The 20,380-nt window shown below is 46.1% G+C and overlaps 1 protein-coding gene across 1 annotated transcript in view; it reads left to right on the top strand.

Annotated features, from left to right (window-relative positions):
* The first annotated feature begins 2,985 nt into the window (after positions 1–2,985).
* Positions 2,986–20,380, top strand: part of YPEL2 (yippee like 2) — a 46,377-nt gene continuing 28,982 nt past the window's right edge. Inside the window, exons 1-2 of the mRNA XM_065897229.1 lie at positions 2,986–3,131; positions 11,982–12,295. Of these exons, the coding sequence (XP_065753301.1) occupies positions 12,179–12,295 (117 nt within the window). The 5' untranslated portion in view covers positions 2,986–3,131; positions 11,982–12,178. The remainder of the gene's footprint in view (positions 3,132–11,981; positions 12,296–20,380) is intronic.

The following is a 20,380-nucleotide window of genomic DNA, read 5'->3' as shown; positions in this document are numbered from 1 at the left end:
TCTCTTACTCTGCTTTTCAAGACGTTGTTTTCTTGATAGATCTTCTAAAGTGTCTGTTTTTACATTAAGTTCAAGTGTAGCCTTGTCTGGGGACAGAGGAGTGGACCCAATCTCTCTTTGGGTCCCAGATCATGGGAAGAAAGTATTCGCTTTGTTTTGACCAGGATTATCATCTCTGACCATGGCCAAATACAAAATGCAGGACTGACGCCGAGGGCGGCAGTCTCTGGGAGCTGCAGAAAAGGGTGGATCTGGTTTCTTTGAAATGTGGAGCAGAGGCAGGATGGAGGGACCCCTTCCCTCTTAGCCTGCACCAAGTCTACCACTGCGTTTTCCCTGGCTCAGTCTTGCCTAGAACAGCAGCTCAGACTGCCGTGGGGGGTTTGTGGGGATCAACCTGGAAGGGTTTCTCTAGGGGTCCAGAAGCCGCTGCCAGCCTGGGGAGGGTCCCTGGGAAAGCTGCCCTAGGTGACACACAGAAATGGTGGGAAGGGCCAGGTGAGACAGCATGGGAAATATTTCTGCCATCAGACAGCAGCTGGGTAAAACCACCTTGTGGTGTGGCCCATCGGAGATATGGCTCCACAGTCCCAAGCTGCAGACTCTACCTGCCAGCCCAAGTAAGTTTACATCATAAGAGTTTGCTAGTTTTCAAACTTTGTGGAGCATTAATGGCGTGTGAGTCCCATGTGATGCTCAGAATTCAGTATTTTAAATTGTACTGGATAGTGGCAAAGTAAGGAGACTAAAAAATTTCAGCTTTACAGGGCAGCGCGGTGCCAATGATGGTCATTCAGTTTACTCAGTTAATTAACATTTATCAAGAATCTCCAATGTGCTGGATACTAGGAGTCCTGGGGAACCAAGGCGGGTAGAGACTGGACTTCTGACTGCAGGAATTTTCCAGTCTGGGAGACACACAACGATGGTGTGTTAAAGTGCCATTCCAGAGAATAGTTTTTTGCATGCTGGAAGAAGGGGGTCCCCAGCTCTGCTTAGGGTATTATTTGAGCTGGATATTAAGGGATGAGCAGGCATTTCCCGGGTAGAGAAGACAGGTTAAGCCTTTGCAGGAGGCTGAAATAACTTGAGAAAAGGTAGTGAATGAGCTTGGTCAGCTGGGGAAGCAGGTTTGGAGTGGGGTGGGAAGGTGATGAGAAGATAAGGAGAATTGGGCCCAGGTTCTCGGTGCCACCTAAGGGGTTGGACCTTGTCCTGTAGGCTGCTAGGAAACCACTGGAGGCTTTGAAACGTGAGAGAGATGTGATCAGATTGTGCTGTATAAATAGAATTCTAGAATGGGCTGGAGAGGTAAGAGCTGAGTCAGGGAGACCCGTTTAGGAGGTTCAGGATGAGAGAGGACGGGGCTCACACAATGTGCTGGCTGTGACTGGGGATGGCAACGGGAGGGTGGATTGAGAGGCACAACCAACTGTCTAGGGGACAGATGGAGTGTGACATAGAAGAGAGGGAGAATAAAGGGTGTTTCCTGCTTGGGCAGCTGGACCTTCAGGAGGAAGGAACAGAAGGGGGGTGAAGGGGATAGGATCAGGGGGAAGGGAAAAGATGGTGCTGGCTTTGGGAGTTTGAAGTGCCTTCCTAGGATCCAGAAAGAGGCCCCCTTTAGAAAGGAATCCAGGGTTCAGGAGCAGGGGACAGAGGTGTTTAGAAGACTTGGGTATGGGTGAGAAAGCTGGGGGCGGGAAGCACCTAGGCATATGGTGGAAGAGCAGCCAGGGAGGTTGAGGCTCAGTCAGAGACACAGAAGAACCCAGAGAGACAAGATGAGGCCCATAAGGGAGAGTTTCAGAGAAAAAACAGCCCATGAGAGAGCTGAATGCAGCACCAGGGCCAAATAGTGTTAGCATTCAAAAGTATTAATGTTTGGACTTGGCATGTTGGAGGCTGCCCATATTTTTGTTACTCAAAAGCCTGGTTGTGATAAATGATATTCATGGAGCATTGCCAGAAGGCTCTGTAGCTCTTCCATTCCTCTGGAGAGCTGATATCACTGGATCCAGCCAGACCATCAGGATCTGGGTCCTTGGGCTGCCGCGTCCTTGGGCTGCCCTGATTTGACCCCATGTAGAATCCCTTTTACTGAATTGCCCTTTGGTGTTCATTACGCTGGCCGTTTTCATGGAGGGGCCTCTAAGAAAGTCTTGCAAGAGGGTTCCATGGTGGGAAGGGCTGATGTGCGCTGGGGCTCTGTCGGCTGGGTTGTTCATTGTCTCCTGTGACCACCCACAGGAGAAATAAATGTCTCTCAGAAAATCTGTATCCTGAACAGCCAAGATGCTTTTATTTCATAGGAAATATAAACCTTATAACTGCTGGTATTTTCTTTCCTGCTTTGGTTACTGGGGAGCTCAAAGCCAAATTTGCAGTTGAAATTCAGTAAATATTAAGCACTTTAATAGTATGCATTTCTGTGTCCTAACCCTCCTTTTGTTCTTTTATTCCTCCTATGGTAATTTCTTAATCTATTTTAATAGTATATATTGTTTATGTTTTTGTAAGCCACCTTAAATCCTTTTTGGACCTTGGAGTTGTATAAGAAAAAGAAGAAAGCCATTGATGAACTTTAGCCAAGTGTCCTTGGTAATAAATCTTCGGACAGATCATTTTTGGTTGAAATTGTAGAAACAACCCAAAGTGATATCTGATCTCTTCATAGCCAGCTAGCAACAGCTACTTCTATGTAATAACTAGTAAATTACATGCAGGTTTCAGAATGTTTAAGGGGAGGTGCCTCTTCTCTATGCCATGTTTTAACCGATGTAAGTAAGCCTCATATGGGGGCCTCGCAGGCAGAGTGCTGAACTAAGGACCATGTGATAAATATACTGCTTTGCTAACAGATGTTGCAAAGCACCGTCCAGCCATATCCAAGTGGACTCTGCGAGACTGGCAGGTCCTGTGACCTCGCTGAAATCAAGGTCTTAACAGAATAAAGGTGGGTGGATGGGTACTCAGTTCTGGGGCAGGGTTCAGCTGGCACAGACATCATTACAACATGAAATCAGGACTTCAGGAGCTGAAGGAATCCTAGAGATCATGTAGGATTATCATCTGACAGCTAATGCTCCTGAAATCAAGACTAGGCCCTGTATGCAGCATAGAGATGAATGGTTTGTTTTGTTTATGAAAGAGAGTGGTTTCTCTTTTTTTTAATTAATTAATTAATTTTTATTTGTTGATTTTTGGCTGTGTTGGGTCTTCGTTGCTGCACGCGGGCTTTCTCTAGTTGTGGCGAGCTTGGGCTACTCTTCGTTGTGGTGTGCGGCCTTCTCTTTTTTTTTTTTTTTTAAATTTAATTTTATTTATTTTTGGCTGTGTTGGCTCTTTGTTGCTGCTAGGTGCGGCAGCGGGGGCTACTCTTTGTTGCAGTGCGTGGGCTTCTCATTGCGGTGGCTTCCCGGGCTCTAGAGTGCAGGCTCAGTAGTTGTGGCGCACGGGCTTAGTTGCTTCGCGACACGTGGGATCTTCCTGGACCAGGGTTCGAACCCGTGTCCCCTGCATTGGCAGGCGGATTCTTAACCACTGCACCACCAAGGAAGCCCCAAACGGTGGCTTCTCTTGTTTTGGAGCTCGGGCTCTAGGTGCATGGGCTTCAGTAGTTGTGGCATGTGGGCTCAATAGTTGTGGCTCGCGAGCTCAAGAGCACAGACTCAGTAGTTGTGGCGCACGGGCTTAGTCGCTTCGCGGCATGTGGGATCTTCCTGGACCACGGCTCAAACCCATGTCCCCTGCACTGGCAGGCAGATTCTTAACCACTGTGTCACCAGGGAAACCCGAGAGTGGTTTCTTGACTATCCAAACTGGTTTTTATTATCAGCTAGATGGATTTGAAGTACCACCTGGGTCCAGAGCTATAAAGTTGTTAACTATGAAGTGATAGCATTGCTTTCCCAGTACATCTTGCACATCAGATCGTGGCAGTTTTGATAGCGGAGTTTCAGTAAAGTTTTCAGTAGTGGCCTCATCCTGGGATTAGTAGAGTCAGTGCAGACTGCAGAGGTAACTTCCACTTCACTAAGTAGGTGATGGAATGGTCTATTGTTTGGAATGATATTGCAATAATGTCAGATTCCCAGCTAAGCCACCCAAACCTACTAAAACCACAGTATACCTTTAAGTGGATTAACTTAGGCCTAACCCTCTAGCCACCATGAGTCAACCTGGCAGACAGGAGCACTGCTCATTCGGGTCTTGTGAACAGGAACAGTTCCCACGCTTTTTCTCCCTTCCTGGTAAAGATGATCACAGCTAATCAAGGTTATTGAGTACTAATGATGTGCCAGGTGCTATGCTGAATGCTTCACTTGCCTTATGTCATTTGATGCTTTTGTCTCCTCCATGAAGTAGGCACTGTTATTCCCTTTCAGGCAACTTGCCCAGTGGTGATGCAGCTAGTGAGAAGAACCAAAACAGAATCCAAGTCCATCTGTCTCTAATCCTGTCCTCCTCACCAGTGGACGACACCACCACCCACTTCTCTTTGTGGCAGCCCAGGGAAACTGGGTCTCTATGCTCCCTGGTCTGAGTCCAGGATTCTGGTGAGATTAGGAATGGGGAAGGAGGACTACCCTCTTGGGATAGGGGCTTTCCACAGCCATTCTGTCTCTGTTTTTTTCTGTCTCCAGTCTCAGAAATGGCTTACCTATCCCCCTTCCACTGCCACCTATTTATAGCCTCCAATCAGGGCTTCTCTCTTTGCTCCTGGAACAGACTACTCAGTCATGCTCCTACCCTCCTGTCCTTAAAGTCAGCATAAAGTCCTCTTCAGGCTTTCTAAGAGTTCCTACAATAAGTAAGAGATGGAGAAAGCTGGGAAATGGTTAAGCCGTTACCTCAACAGATATATATATGTGTATGTATGTGTATCTCTATATATAAATATTTACTATAGTATATTTTAACCTAGACCCTGTGAGTGTGAAAAATGGGCCTGGATGCCAATGACAGGCCTTTGATTAACATCCAGGACTTAAAAAACCTTCTGTTGCCTAGAAGAACTGTAGTTACGGGCATCTCAGCACAGGATCTGAGTGGGGGCTATCGGGGAGAATAGGGTTCCATGGGGCCAGAGTCATTCTGCCTCCTGCTTCGTTACTGGCAGGGGGAAGGGAGGAGCCTCAATCATTTGTGCTACCCACATGGATGAGTAAGTAGACTGGTCTAGTCAGCAGCCCAAGGGGAAGCAGGGGTAGTTCAGTCCAACAGTGGCCGCTACTGTGTGCTCTGTGCTGCCGAGTTCAGGCGGTACAGAAACAACTAAAATGTGGTCCCTACTCTTGGCACTTACCTCTAGCAGAGGATACAGAGGCAGAAGAGAATAATGTCAGTTTCAATAGGGTAAATGTTAAGATGGAGGTGAGCATAGAGGATGGGTCAATACGTCCAATGCTGAGGGGATATTTGAGCTGAGTCTTAATGGACAAGTAAGGGCCTGATGAGGAGGTGGGAAGGATATGTCAGATGGAGGGAATGGCATCAACAAAACCACGGAAGGGTGAAATGCAGGTGTGGTGTATTTGGGGGAACTACAGAGAGTTTGGTTGGCAAATCTGAACACTTAGGAGACTGTTCCTGACACACAATAGACCCTTAAATATCAGTTCAAAAGATGGAGTATACAGAGTATGAGAGATGAGTCTCTCATGGATGCCATTCATGGATGTCAATGGTTGTCAGCAGTAATACACACTTGGAATTTATTGTGTGCTTACTACATGCCAGGTGCATACGGTGAGTACTGTATGTGTATTGGCTTAGTTAATTCTCACAAGAGCCTTATGAGGTCAATATTAGTGTTCCTAGGTTTTGATGAGGAGAGCAAGGTCCAGAGAGGTTAAGTAAGTTGTTCAAGGTCACACGGCTAGAAAATTACAGAACTGAGATTTGAAACCCTCAGAGTCTGATTTCAGAACCCGTCTTTTTTAAAAAATTGAGTTATAATTAACGTACAGTATTATATTCATTTTCTGTGTACAACATAGTGATTCAGTGTGTTTATACATTATGAAATGATCACCACAATAAGACCTGTTACCATCCGTCATCATCCGTCACCATACAAAGTAATTACGGTATTGTTGACTATATTCCCTATGTGTACATTTCATCCTCATGACATTTATTTTATAGCTGGAAGTTTGTACCTCACCTATTTCATTTGTCCCCCCACTCCTCTCCTCTCTGGCAACCACCAGTTTGTTCTCTATATCTATCACTCTGTTTTATTATGTTGGTTTATTTGCTTTGTATTTTAGACACGTAAGTGAAATCATATGGTATTTGTTTTTCTCTGACTTATTTTACCTTGCACAATACCCTCCAGGTCCAACCGTGTAGCTGCAGATGGCAAGATTTCATTTGTTTCTATGGCTGAGTAATATTCCATTTTATATATATATATATATATATATATATATACACACACACACAAACACCGCATTCCTATTCATCTATCGATGGACACTTACATTGCTTCCATGTCTTGGCTATTGTAAATAGTGTTGCAGTGAACATAGAGGTACATAGATCTTTTTGAATTAGTGTTTTTGTTTTCTTTAGTTAAATATCCAGAACCCATCTGCTTACCCACTGCCCTGTATTGCCTTTCTGAAGGACATGAAAGTGATGACATGGTGAGATCTGCTTTTTTTTTTTCTTTTCCTCCTCCTTTAGTTCTTTCTTTCTTTCTTTCTTTTTAACGTTTTTATTGGAGTATAATTGCTTTACAATGCTGTGTTAGTTTCTGCTTTATAACAAAGTGAATCAGCTATACATATACATATATCCCCCTAACTCCTCCCTCTTGCATCTCCCTCCCACCCTCCCTATCCCACCCCTCTAGGTGGTCACAAAACACCAAGCTGATCTCCCTCTGCTATGCAGTCTGCGTCTTTATTCCTGTCCTGCCCCTAGGTTCTTCACAACCATTTTTTTTTCCTTTTTTTTTAGATTCCATATATACGTGTTAGCATACAGTATTTGTTTTTCTCTTTCTGATTTACTTCACTCTGTATGACAGACTCTAGGGCATCCACCTCACTACAAATAACTCAATTTCATTTCTTTATATGGCTGAGTAATAATCCATTGTATATATGTACCACATCTTCTTTATCCATTCATCTGTCGATGGACACTTAGGTTGCTTCCATGTCCTGGCTATTGTAAATAGAGCTGCAATGAACATTGTGGTACATGACTCTTTTTGAATTATGGTTTTCTCAGGGTATATTCCCAGTAGTGGGATTACTGGGTCATATGGTAATTCTATTTTTAGTTTTTTAAGGAACCTCCATACTGTTCTCCATAGTGGCTGTATCAATTTACATTCCCACCAACAGTGTATGAGGCTTCCCTTTTCTCCACACCCTCTCCAGCATTTATTGTTTGTGAGATCTGCTTTTTAAATGCATAACACTGGCTGAAATGCAGAGGGTGGATTTAAGGGGGAAAGGAGGCTCAGGGGCCTGCCAGGGCTGTGTGAATCAGAGATGCTGTGTTCCTGGCAGTGCTTTTAGGGCCTTTGGGAAGATGGCCACTGGGGAAACCGCCTCTTAGGGGGATACTCCTATGGTTCCTCCAGTGTCATCATCACCTTGTCTTACCTTGAGAAGAGAATTCAAGGTTTAGAGAAACGTCATCCCAGTAGTACCATCTACCTTGCTTGAAGACAAGCTAGAGAGTCCTAATGGAAGTGGCAGGAAAACTATGTATGTCTCTGAACTCTTCGGCCTCCTTTTTCTTTTTCTTCTCTTTTTAAGGAGCAACATATATTTTTAAAAATTCATTAACCACTAAAAATAATAATAGCTACAGTTTTGGTGTGTTTTGTGTGCCAGCACTGTGTATGTACTTACTTCAGTCTCATTTAATCCTCATAACCCTGTGTATGTTGGTCTTCTTAGAATTGAGGAAGCTGAGGGTCAGAGTGGTTGAATAACTTGCCAAAGTCACTCATTTAGAACGGAGTAGAGCTGGCTTCTGATTCCAGAGCCCACTTCTTTTCCAGACAGTCTTTACCTACCCTCCTCCAGTACACCCCACAAAAACAGCAACGCTGAGGCACATCTAGGGGTGGTCCTGTCCTGTGGCTGGAGGTGTCACTTCCCCTGGCAAGTTCTGCCTCCTCGGTTTCTGTGGCTCTGTGTGTGGCGGTACAATCTTGTTCCCACATCATTTTTCCAGTTCCTTCCTGACTTATCTGAGGAATTTGTACCTCCTACCCCTCCATCCTGGGGACACTCAGAAGGTTCTGTTTTGTGTTCCACCTGCAATTGTGGAAAAGGCCAGTCCGTGAGGTGGGACGGCCAGGTTTGCTGTGTGCTCCCTATGCGTTTGGCTCTCAGAGTGGTGTACCTAAGGTCTTTGTTTTTAATCATAATAGTTCACATCTCTGCTTTCCATGCTGCCCAGCGGGAGCCAGCTGGAGGTGGTAGCAAATCTTCCTTTAATTTCCACTGTGATGGATTATTACTTCATTTAAAATGGTGTTTAATTTGTACACGTGCCCTGAGGCTTTAAAAAAGCGAACTCATTTGATTATTGTTGGAAATCAGTTTAGACTCCACAGTATGTTCAGCGGGTTGGACTCATGAAGCCCCACGGAGCCTGTGGCCCCATTAACAGGTACCAGAGTCCAAAAATTAAAATGTGGTGAGTTCTACAGCCCCATACCCTTAATTTCTTCCATAAAAAAAAAACCCAAACATCTGTTTCATCTTCCTTCCTAAAAACTGACTTCTTTTTTACTTCCTTTTTAAAAACAGACTTCTTTTTAAAGCAGCTTTTAATATTTTCCCTTAAGAGGGAAGAAGACAGTAATAGGTGATTATTTTTTGGCCCCTAGCTCTCACGTTTTTTCTCACTCAGCCCGTTCTCTCCTTTATTCTCAGGCACGAGGACCCCCTCTTGATTCTCCTTCACTTTGCTTTCCACTTTCCTTCTCTCATTCCTTCTTTTTTTTTTGCGGTACGTGGGCCTCTCACTGTTGTGGCCCCTCCCGTCGCGGAGCACAGGCTCCAGACGCACAGGCTCAGCGGCCATGGCTCACGAGCCCAGCCACTCCGCGGCATGTGGCATCTTCCCGGACCGGGGCACGAACCCGTGTTCCCTGCATCGGCAGGCGGACTCTCAACCACTGCGCCACCAGGGAAGCCCTCTCATTCCTTCTTGATTGCCCTGTACCAGTGGGACAAGATTCATATTTCAGCAAGCCACTTTTTCTTTTCTTCCTTCTTGGGTAAGGAGTCACTTTTGTGGGTGCCTGTCAATCCCTAGCAAAGAGTGAGAGGACCAGAATGACCACAGGGCAAAGTCCAAGGCCTGCAGCCTAGGCTCTCTGGGGCTTTTCCAACACCAGGCAGCCTGGGATGTTGCTTGCTTGGTCTCTTTTTAAGTTCTGAGCTGTGGTGTGCAATGAATGTGTTTGTATGTGACATACTCACATTTAATGCAGACTATGAATGCTGATTTCTCCAAAGGTAGCTATGAATAAGTTTTGAGATTCACATTTGAAGCTGAGCATAAACCGGCAGAAACCCCTGCCGGTGAACTTTTTTTGGGTTTCCTACAGAAGAGAAGTGAGAAAAGAAATAATTCTACTCTGGGGAAAGGCATAATTTAGAAGCCGTCAGCATGTGTAAGAAAACAGACTCTGTGGCTGCTCTATAAACCCAGACTGGCAGCCAGGGCTCATTGTTTCCTTTCCTTCCTTCAGCGTTTGTATAAGGCAAATGGGGCCAGTGCCCCTCCAGCTCCCCACCGGGCAGCTGAGGCTGTGGACTTCAGAAGTGGCTGGCCTGGGGCAAGCCTCCTTGTTTCCCCTGCCTCTGTCTTTCCTGTTCCTTACCCCCTGACCTATCACCCCTTCCTTTCCTGGAAATACTGTCCTTCCTGAGAGTGGAACAGGAGTATTGGAAGGTTCAAGGATATTTCAGGAAACCCCAAGTGGGGTATTTAGCTCTTTCTACCACCTCTTCCACTTCAACACCCAACAACATTAGTCTACCATGGGCTTTCGTTTTGACCACTCACCTTCCACTTCCACTTCCACTTCCACTATGCCTGGGTGAGACGCAGGGGTTCTGATCCAAGGGGTCGTGTTATCTCTTGTTATGGCCAGGCCTACCTCCGAGGCAAAGCTGGAGAGGTTAATTCTCACCCCCATATTCTTGAAGTATTTCTGTGATGTTCAGTTTAATCTGATTACTCATCTTTAAAATTAGTGGTGGGAGACCGAGCAGGGGAGACATTATGCCTGGGCCCCTGTAGGTCTGAATCCCTTCAGCAGTTGGACATCTTGTGTAATTGGTCACCCTGGATGTGGAGCTTGCTTGGCTCCGCTCCTCAAGGGACATGCAGGGTAAAGGATAGTGACCCCTGCTGTCCTGCAGCCTAGTGCTGGCCAGTGGTGTTGGCCACTCAGGAAGTTCTGCGGAGGCGGCCTTCAGTGACAGTACGGTGGGAAGGATGTCGGGGAAGAGGGCAGCTTCCCTGCTGAAGATTCGGATCCAGTGAGGTTCAGAGGAAAAAAAGGACTATGATCTGTGGGCTTTCTCCAAACATCCAGATGGATCCCAGGCATAATCCAGCAAGGAAGATCTGATTTTGTTTGTCTTCCTCCCCTGTCTCTCTAAATAATTTTATCTTCAAAGCATGACGCAGGTGTTAATTAACACTCTGGCTCTCCTGGGAGGTAGGCAAGTGAGAACACCACCCCCGTTAGTGAAGCCCAGGGAATAGGTAGGTCCAGGAACCTCAGGTATGTGAGCCACAGAGAAACAGAGTGGATCTCAGACCTCGGGGTTTTGTCCTAAGACCTTTACTCGGACATACCCTAGGTGGCCCTAGGAGCCACCCCTCTATCTCAGTGTCCTTCTTTCCCATTAGAATAAAAAAGCTGAGGCTGTGGAAGGAAAAATGCTTGGTACTGTGGGATGAGTAATGGAAAATTTGAGAGTTGAAGAGAAATTCTGGTCAGATTCACTGTCGTTGTGAATTTTAGATGCAGGATCCCGATTATGCCATTAGTTTCATTAATTTACTTGCTTTAAAAAAATGTGCTGGGCTTCCCTGGTGGCGCAGTGGTTGAGAGTCCGCCTGCCGATGCAGGGGACACGGGTTCGTGCCCCGGTCCGGGAAGATCCCACATGCCGCGGAGCGGCTGGGCCCATGAGCCGTGGCCGCTGAGCCTGCGCGTCCGGAGCCTGTGCTCCCCAACGGGAGAGGCCACAACAGTGAGAGGCCCGCATACCGCAAAAAAAAAAAAAAAAAAAAAAAAAAAAAAAAAAAAAAAAAAAAAAAAAAAAAATGTGCTGAGCATCTACTTCTGGGCAAGGTATTACAAACAGAATCACTTCTCCTAGAAGTACTGGCTAGCCGCGAGGGATCCTGTTGGTTGGGAACTTGATCCTTTGTATCCCGTGCTTGGTTCATAAGCAAAAGGCGGTTGTGGGGTTTGTTGCCTCTTCGGATGGTGGTCGCAAGTGCTGGAGGACTCCTGGCATCTGGAAACGGGTGAGAAATCCACTTGTGACTGTTGACGTAGCAAATCTCTAGAGACTAAACTTTTAAAGCCATTTATCTTGGTTGGATCAGGAGATCCTTAGGAGCCCTTAGGAGTCCTCTCCCTGGGGTTGGAGGTAGCATATCTTTAAGCCTGGCCTTTTCTAGGGCTCCCTAGGAATGTTGATCATGCCGGTTTGCTAGATGTTGGTAGGGTAACTCCTGAGAGCCCTGAGTTGATACTGAACCTCCGACTCTAGAAGTGCAGCAATGTTGGGATCTCCATTGGTTTCTTTCTTATTCATGGGGCATCTTGGCACAGTGTAAGAACAGAGGAGGGGGGTCATTTTATCCTTTAAATGTTGCCCTCTCTCAGTTGGCAGTTGGACTCTACTGTACTGGCTTTGCAGGAAGCCCAGCCCCATCAGCTAATGATATTCCTTATCTTGGCACTGCAGGCTGCTGAGAACCAGCCCTAGACCTCTGCTTGAGGGTCCTTCCTCTGAAGACATCACCAGTGTGTGGAGCCTGCCCCACACCCACCCCCTGCCAAACCACGGCCTTTACCTGTGTCTTCCGGTGTTTCCCGTGCGACCCATCCTGTGGGAGTGCCTCGTGGGCCGCCCCAGAGTTCACCCCACACTCAGCAGCGCCAATGGTGAAGATGACAAGATCCAAGACTTTCCAGGCATATCTGCCCTCTTGCCACCGGACCTACAGCTGCATTCACTGCAGAGCCCACTTGGCCAATCATGATGAACTTATTTCCAAGGTACATGTTCCCTGCAGGCCTTCCTTGCCTACCTTGGGGGAGGGCACTTCTGGCTCCTAGGTTTGCAGACGTTTATGAGCTCTGCCAAAGGGCCCGGAACATTTGTATTCCTTCTTTTGTCCAGGGAGGGCTGACCCAAATGGCTGTCTCACTCAGCTGAGAAATAACTCGGAGTTAGGGGGAGAGTGTACTCGTTTAATCTGTAACTTTGGAAAGTAAATGTCATCCCTGTTGAGTCTGTGGGGGCCGGGGGCTCGCAAGCCGGAGGGGAGAGGGGGCTAAAGGGATCGGAGCCTTGTGCTCTGCTTGCCTGGGCTGTGTTGGCAGATGCATGCGATGTAGGGTGCTGCCTTCCTAGAAAGGAATTCTGAGAAAGGTGGTCCCTTGTAGGAGAGGTTAATGGCTGAAATGAGAGAGGGGAATATTGCTTTTTAAGCCCCTAGGGAAGGTTACCAGATGATTTAGTTACTAAAATGGGTGGCCTTTGGAGGACCAAAAGTGGCTTGGTGAAGAGCCGACCCACTGGCTTGTCGGGACCTTTCGGGCTTCTACGTGAGGTGAAATGGCATGACGTTTGGTCACAATCAGAAGAAAGAGTGGAACCCCATTTTCCCTGAGGAGCCTTGGCACCTGCTTCCTGAAGTTGGGGTGGGGGGATTATTAACAAATAAATAAACCTAATGTCCCGTTGAGCAGTCCAGACACTGGCTCCTTCAGGCAGCGTTCAGAGGGGAGCTGCTCCCTCCTGGCCCCAAGCTCCTTGCCAAGGGAGGAAAAACAGCTTTAGTAGGCTGCAGGAAAAGGAGAAAGAGCTCATGGGGGACTTTTCGCTTTAAAAAGCATCCTTCTTCAGAACCTGGACTTCATGCCGTTAAAGTAAAAAAAAAAAAAAAAAAAATTTATGTGGACTCAGACAAAGTTTAAAAAAAAAAAAATTTAGTGTTCTTGATCTGTTTACAAGAACTGCTAGAAAAGGTGGCATCACTTTCCCTGCCTCTGGCTCGGTAGCCCCGGGCAGAGCCGGAGGAAGGATCAGCAGTTACAGAACAGCCCTGTCCAGCTGGCTGATCTGACAGGAAGTGGAGAAGCTGCTTGAACAACCACGTCTGTTAGTGGGGATTCTCAAATCAGGACTGCAGATGGAAGAACTCCTCCTTCTAGGCCTCTTCTAGGGTCTAGGGTTACCAAAAGGCTTGAACCCTGCAGCCCTCAGAGTCCTGGTCTCTGGCCCACTTTCCCTTCTCTAGGTTTCTGCTAATTACTCTCCTCTATGCTATTTGTGTTCCAGCCAGCCTATAGCTTCCTTCTCTGTCAGCTAACTCATCTTGTCTCAGATTCCTCTTGGACCTTTGGGGAACCCCTGGAGCCTGGAAGTTTGGATGTGGGGAGGCTATGTCAGTGAGAGGAGAGGGGGAGTCAGTCCTCTTCACTTTGGAAGCTTGGAGGGAAAATATGAGTTGTCCTACTTCTGGAAATCTCCAGAGGAGTAGAAGCCAAGACATCTTTTTAATATCCAGAAGTACCGTGGGGACTTCCCTGGTGGTGCAGTGGTTAAGAATCTGCCTGCCAATATAGGGGACACGGGTTCGAGCCCTGGTCTGGGAAGATCCCACATGCCACGGAGCAGCTAAGCCCTTGAGCCACAACTACTGAGCCTGCACTCTAGAGCCCGCGAGCCACAACTACTGAGCCCACATGCCACAACTACTGAAGCCCACGCATCTAGAGCCCGTGCTCCACAACAAGAGAAGCCACCACAATGAGAAGCCCGTGCACTGCAATGAAGAGTAGCCCCCGCTCGCCGCAACTAGAGAGAAAGCCCGTGCGCAGCAACGAAGACCCAATGCAGCTAAAAATAAATAACTAAATTTATTAAAAGAAAAAAAGAAGTACTGTGTATCGTAAGAAGTGGAGGTAACCGTAAACTGTATTTAAGCACCTTCTGTGTGCTAAAAACTGCTACTTAACACTTTATAAATATTATCTCACTTAACCCTCATAAGAAGCCTTTAAGGTAGGTGATGTTAGTCATATATTATATGGATGGAGAAGCTGAGACTCATACAAGTTGTCTAAGAACTCAGGTCTTGAGTTCTCAAAGAAGAGAGAGCAATTACTTTGAGCGTGTTCAAGAAAAATTTCTGGAAGAGGTGCTATTTGAGCTGGGCCTTGTGAAATGGTCAGAAGGGAGTATGTGGGGATGACAATGGCCTTCAGAGTTGATGTCTTACCTCTTTGGCTTGGTACACAGGGCCTTGGATGATCTGGCAGAGCCTAGCTTTTGAGTTAGGGTCCCTGCTGCTTCCTTGATTTATGTTCCAACCACTTGGAACTAAGCAACATTTTCCCTGAATATGAAGATAGGGGTGTTTCGGGCCTCTGTGCTTCAGCCAAAAGCATCCGTTTTTCTTTACCTCCTTCCTCTCTCACAGGAGCTCTTACACATCCTTTTCCTCCTGGGGCCATGTCCTATTAGCTTTGTATCTCTGGGTCAGAATCTGACCCATAGCAAGAGCTCAATAATTGGTCAGATAAACAGTTGGATGGCTCTTGAGCCTTGGGAGAAGACAAGTGATGAGCAAAGAAGACTGTTGGCCTCATGTCCTCCTTTCTGCCCCTTTTGGGGCAGAAAGGCTCCTTCACAAGTCCAGGCCAAAGTGAGCACAGGCTGCAGTTTCATTGGCTACAACCCGTGCACAGATGGGGTGCATTAGAGCCTGATGATTAAAGAGTTGTGTTAAATGCCTGACGGTGGGGAGAGAGTGAGGGAACTGTGGCTGGCATTGCACAAAGATTCCTTTATTTCATTCCACAGCCACCCCCGGCGTTAAATAATCTATAGATTCTTATGCAGGTCCACTTAATGGAAAGATCACTGCCCCAGCCCCCTCCTTGGAAAATGGGCCTTTCATTTTGTTCCTCTCTTCCATTTAAGAAAGTTCAGGGAGAGAATGTTTCTCCTGTTCTCCCCTCTTGACATAATCTCCTATGCGGTTTCAGAATCCACCCAGTGGGAGTTAGGAGCTGGGAAGCAGCTAACTGGAGCAGCAGTGTAATTAAATGATACTTTGTACTTGTAACAGAGCCTTTCATCTGGAAGCTTGACATTCCATTGTTTGTTGTTTCTTTTTTTTACAAAAAGTGAGTCTGCCTTCATTATGGAGGAGCCAACACAAAGGTCCAGAGAACTAAAGCTCAGAGCACGTGGCCAGCAGAGAACTGGGAACAGAATCAGGACTTCGGGCTCCCGTCTTATCAGCATGGCTAAGCCGCTGTGGAAATGTGCAGTTGTCAAGTTTTAAGCAGTTAGGGTCTCTCCTGATGTGGTGGAAAGACTCCTGCACTAGGCCCTTCTGCCTTCCCAGCTTGCTTCAGATTCCTAGAGGCCTGGAATCAGCTGCCCAACCTCTGAGTCTCAGCCTCTCACTAATAAAATGAGTTAAATAATATTTGCTGTGTCTAACGGCTAGTAGTTAGCACTCGTGCGCTTACTGTGTGCCACGGCCGGAGCAGTCCTAGGAGGTAGCCCTACCTTATTTGAGAGTGGGGGGAGTAGGCTTACCTCATTGGGTTGTTAGGAGGCTGCATGAGATCATCGATGTGTGGGTGGCTTGCAAATCACAAAGCTCTATGCAAATGTAAAGTAGTCCCTTTGCTTCTCTTGGCCTTGATGTCCAAAAAAAATAAATAAATAAAAGCAAGGAGGTGGGGTGGAGGGGATTGTTACTGCCTAAGCAACTTTACTTTAGCCAAGATAGTTTCACTTTAGAACCTGGAGCACAGGAGTTGGATTTGAGAGAATAAGGCAATGGAAGAGAAGGACAGCCAAGTTGTGTGTGTTGGCAGAAAGGTAAGAGCATTTGCTCTGTAGGACGCTGGGGGGTGCGGGGCGTTGGGGGTGCTTTTTGAATCGATGACAGAACTATCTAGGGAATGTGCTGAGGCCTCCTACAATTTCTTTCTTCGGGGGTGCTGTGGTCTAAATGCTGAAGTGTTTGCACGCAGAGGTATTTTGAGTTGGCACGAGGAATTGCTCACGCTGTTGTTTCTCACTTAATGGTGCAAGTCACAGTATAAAAATATACTTTGGTTATAAAATAATAATAGTTTCAATTGGAACAGTTAGTTGCCCCCCGTGAAAACAATCTAATGCTCATTTCAGTGGATACTATCTATTATGGAAACCTGGATATTTGCAAGACTTTCCATAAAAATTATCTGTAGTCAGTCCTTCCCTTGCCTCCCTCCTGCTAGCCCTTCAGTGGTGTTGCAAGTAGGCCATTTAAGAATGGTGAATTGGATTAATCTATCATGAACCCACTTTGGGGACGGTGGCTTCATCCCAAGACACAGGTTGCTCTAAGTGCCCTGGGTCCTTAGAGGGAAGGTGTTGGAGGCTGTGGAGTGGGCAACTCAGTGACAGCCTGGGGTTACACAGCCTCAGGGCCGGGCTTCTCTCCCTCACACCCCTCAGCTGCTGTCTGTGTGAGGAGCTGGGCCTCCTTCTGAGGCTGCAGTCTAATTAGGAGGCAGGTTCTTTTTGTTCCCTGTGGGTTTGCATTGGGCTCACAGTGGTGACATTTTGGTTTTTCCTTCCTGCCTAGACATAAGCTGCAGCGTAGCTTTGAGAAAAGTGTCAGGGAGGAAGCTGCTGTGAATCCTGAAGACTTGTATTGATCTGGTGGCTGCTGAGAGGCCCACTCTGCCCTCGGCCTCCCACCTCTGCTTCTGAGCACTAGCGTTCTACACCAGTGACTCTCAGAAAGTCTTGTACCCCAGCACAGTGACTTAGAGGTTGTGGGCAAAGAGGGAGTACCGTCCCATCCTGTCAACTCTACGTTTCAGGTATTTGTTTCTCTTAATCCCCACTACCCACCAGCTTGTCTTTAATGTGTAATAAAACTAACTTTCCAAAATATTAATGCAGTTATTTGTGTCCTGAAAAAACTTCATGTAAAAGATAAATACAGGAACAGAACTTCTAGAAATCTATTCATTTCTTTTCCTCTAGGTGCCCTGGAAAATGTTATAGTGAGCTTCAGATTGTATTAGTTGTGTTAGTGACCTCTGTGTCCCATTAAAAGGCATAATTCCTAAAGAACGTATACAATAAGGTACGGCTTTTGAAGATAATTCTGTGAGCTTATCTATCTTGCAAAATATATGTCATATTGTAGTTTTATTAATTGAGAGGTTTTGGTATCCAGTGGATGACAATTATTTTTACAAAAACCATAATTCAGTAAAATTAGTTTTTCGATTCTAGCAGGAGGGGGAAAAACGCCAGATTGCATGTAAACCTATAAATATCTGTCTCGTTGTAAGTGTCCATTTTTTTGTTTCCAAAATAGTGGAAACCTAGGGCCAGAGTGATTGTTAGGTTTTAAGAAACAAAAGGTTGAGAACAATCACCGTTGCAGGACCCATACCATATAGCGGGCACCTTTGCTTCTTTTGCAGTGTTTGCAAGACACTGTTGTGTGTTTGTCAGTTTCCTAAAGAGCATTTCTGAGGTGCAGTAAAGGCAGAATTAATAAATTATGGAAGAGTTCCAACATACACCAATAAGCCCAGTTTAAAAACACATTCAATCAATTTAGCTTTTGTAAAGAAAATCACATATCCAACCTAAAACTACTTACTTCTTTCCCTCAGCTATTTGATCTTCGAAAGCCCTAATCTCCTACTAATGAAGTGTTAGTTCTGGAGGGGTACAGATAAGCTATCTGTCGACCACCCAGGAAGGGTGACAGGTGAGCCACGTCTACAGCAAATCTCCAAAGGAATGTGGTTAGATTACAGTGTTTCTTGGTGAAAAGAACCTATTTAGAGTTTGTATGATAGAACATCTTATGATAGCTTCTCCTCATGGGCACAGAGACTGAATCGAGTCCGGGTGAGATAAACCATAAATTAGGCTGGTACAATTTGTACAGCATAAGTGTTCAAAGTTGGGACCACCTTAACTGGATCTCAGAGGCCTCTGGTACATGTGGGTGATGGCAGTGGGGACTGTGCCTATAACTTGCTCTTTCGTCTCATTGGCTCTGTTCCATTATTGCACGAATACAAAATATGTAATGGGGTGGGGTGCACTGCACTAGATATGATACTGCCCTCGAGGATTTTACCCTTAAGAACTTTCACTCTAGTCTGGGGAGATAAAAGGTTCATAAGTCATCCCTTTTTCTTCCCTTAGAACAATTTAACACAAAATATACACATGTATAGCTCCTGAGATGTTACAACAAATTTAAATGATCCAAATCGTTTCCAAGACACCGTTACGGTGGTTCAACAACAACCTTTTTTTTTTTTTTTTTTTTCAGTACATGGGCCTCTCAGTGTTGTGGCCTCTCCCGTTGCGGAGCACAGGCTCCGGACGCGCAGGCTCAGCGGCCATGGCTCACGGGCTCAGCCGCTCCGCAGCATGTGGGATCCTCCCGGACCGGGGCACGAACCCGTGTCCCCTGCATCGGCAGGCAGACTCCCAACCACTGCGCCACCAGGGAAGCTCCCAACAACCATTTTATAGTGTATACTGAATGGATGTCCACATCATGCCACAAAACCCTACTCTTTGTTTCCCAATTTGAAAGCTAGTCCTCCAGAGCAGGGGGCCAGTCAGCCTCTATAGACACAACATCCAGCTCAGGAATGTCTGCAGTCACGTTAATCAGAGTCAGTGTTCGGCCTGGTTCTTCCAAAGCCTCCGTGTACAAACTCTTTATTGTAGGTTCCAACTTGAATCTTTAGATAGAGGCAAAACGATGCCCATCCACATAGCATGTCTCCATAGAGTGAATGGTGTGAGTTCTCACAGCTAAGGGCCTCTGGTAAAGGGCCCGTAAAGGTGTTTTCTGGGCACTATCCAAGTCCCATCTGGTTGTGGTTCCTTCTTTATACGTTTAGTTGTAGAAGATCCTTTCTGCTAGTCTTCAGGTCATTCCCCAGGTCATTATAGCTGCTCTATAAATAGTTGTAATTTAGGTGTGCCCATGGGAGGAGGTGAGCTCAGGGTCTTCCTACCCCACCGTCTTGGCCCCTCCCCCATAAGTTGTCCCTTCTTGAAGTTTGTATGGTCAACCCTCTGTATCCACAGTTCTACATCTGAGGATTCAACCAACAGTGGATCAAAGATAATTCAGGAAGAAAATTCCAGAAAGTTCCAAAAAGCAAAACTTGAATTTGCTACATGCACACTGGCAACTATTTACGTAGCATTTACATTGTATTAGGTGTTATAAATAACCTAGAGATGATTTAAAGTATAGTAGTTTGTATGCAAATACCATGTCATTTTATATAAGGGACTTGAGCATCCTTGAATTTCGGTATCTGAGGTGGGTTCTGGGACCAGTCCCCTGTGGACACAGTGGGCTGACTGTCCTTCACCTTATGGTTTTTTTATGTGGTCTCTCTCTTTTTTTTTTTTTTTTTGGCCACACTGCGCGGCTTGTGGGATCTTAGGTCCCCAACCAGGGATTGAACCCGGGCCCTGGCAATGAAAGCACCGAGTCCTAACCACTGGATGGTCAGGAAATTCCCCACCTTATGTTTATCTTAAACCATTTATCACAGTATAATGATGAATGTCTCCCATTAGTCTGTGAACTACTTGTGGAGATAATTGTGACGTCATCTTTGTGTCTCTAGCACCCAGCACAGCTCCTAAAGACTGGTAAATTTTCAGTGAATATCTGAGCAAATAACTGTTAGTTCTCTAAGATAGAGACAGAATAAGGGGCTCTTAATCTGGGGTCCATGGGCTGGCTTCAAGGGATTTCTGAAATTGTATGTTTAATTCTGTGTGTATGTATATTTTTCTAGGGAGGGTTCCATAGCTTTCATTAGGTTCTCAAAGGATTGTTGATCAAAAAAAACCCCTTAAGATCCATCTGTCTAGAAACAGAATTCTGGGAAGACTTGGTAGAAGTGACACTGAGATGTACCTTGAGGCAAGAACCTAGACGTGTGGAAATGGATGGGGAGGGACTGGGAAAAGGAGCATCACGAACAAAGAAGTAGAGGCCAGGAGTGTGTGGGGAGGAGCCATTCTTTTGGGCAACATTGAGAACTGTGTGA

The sequence above is a fragment of the Phocoena phocoena genome, chromosome 19 (genome assembly GCF_963924675.1).
Source record: "Phocoena phocoena chromosome 19, mPhoPho1.1, whole genome shotgun sequence".
NCBI classification, from domain to species: Eukaryota; Metazoa; Chordata; class Mammalia; order Artiodactyla; family Phocoenidae; genus Phocoena; species Phocoena phocoena.
This window is presented reverse-complemented; position numbering and strand designations above follow the sequence as displayed.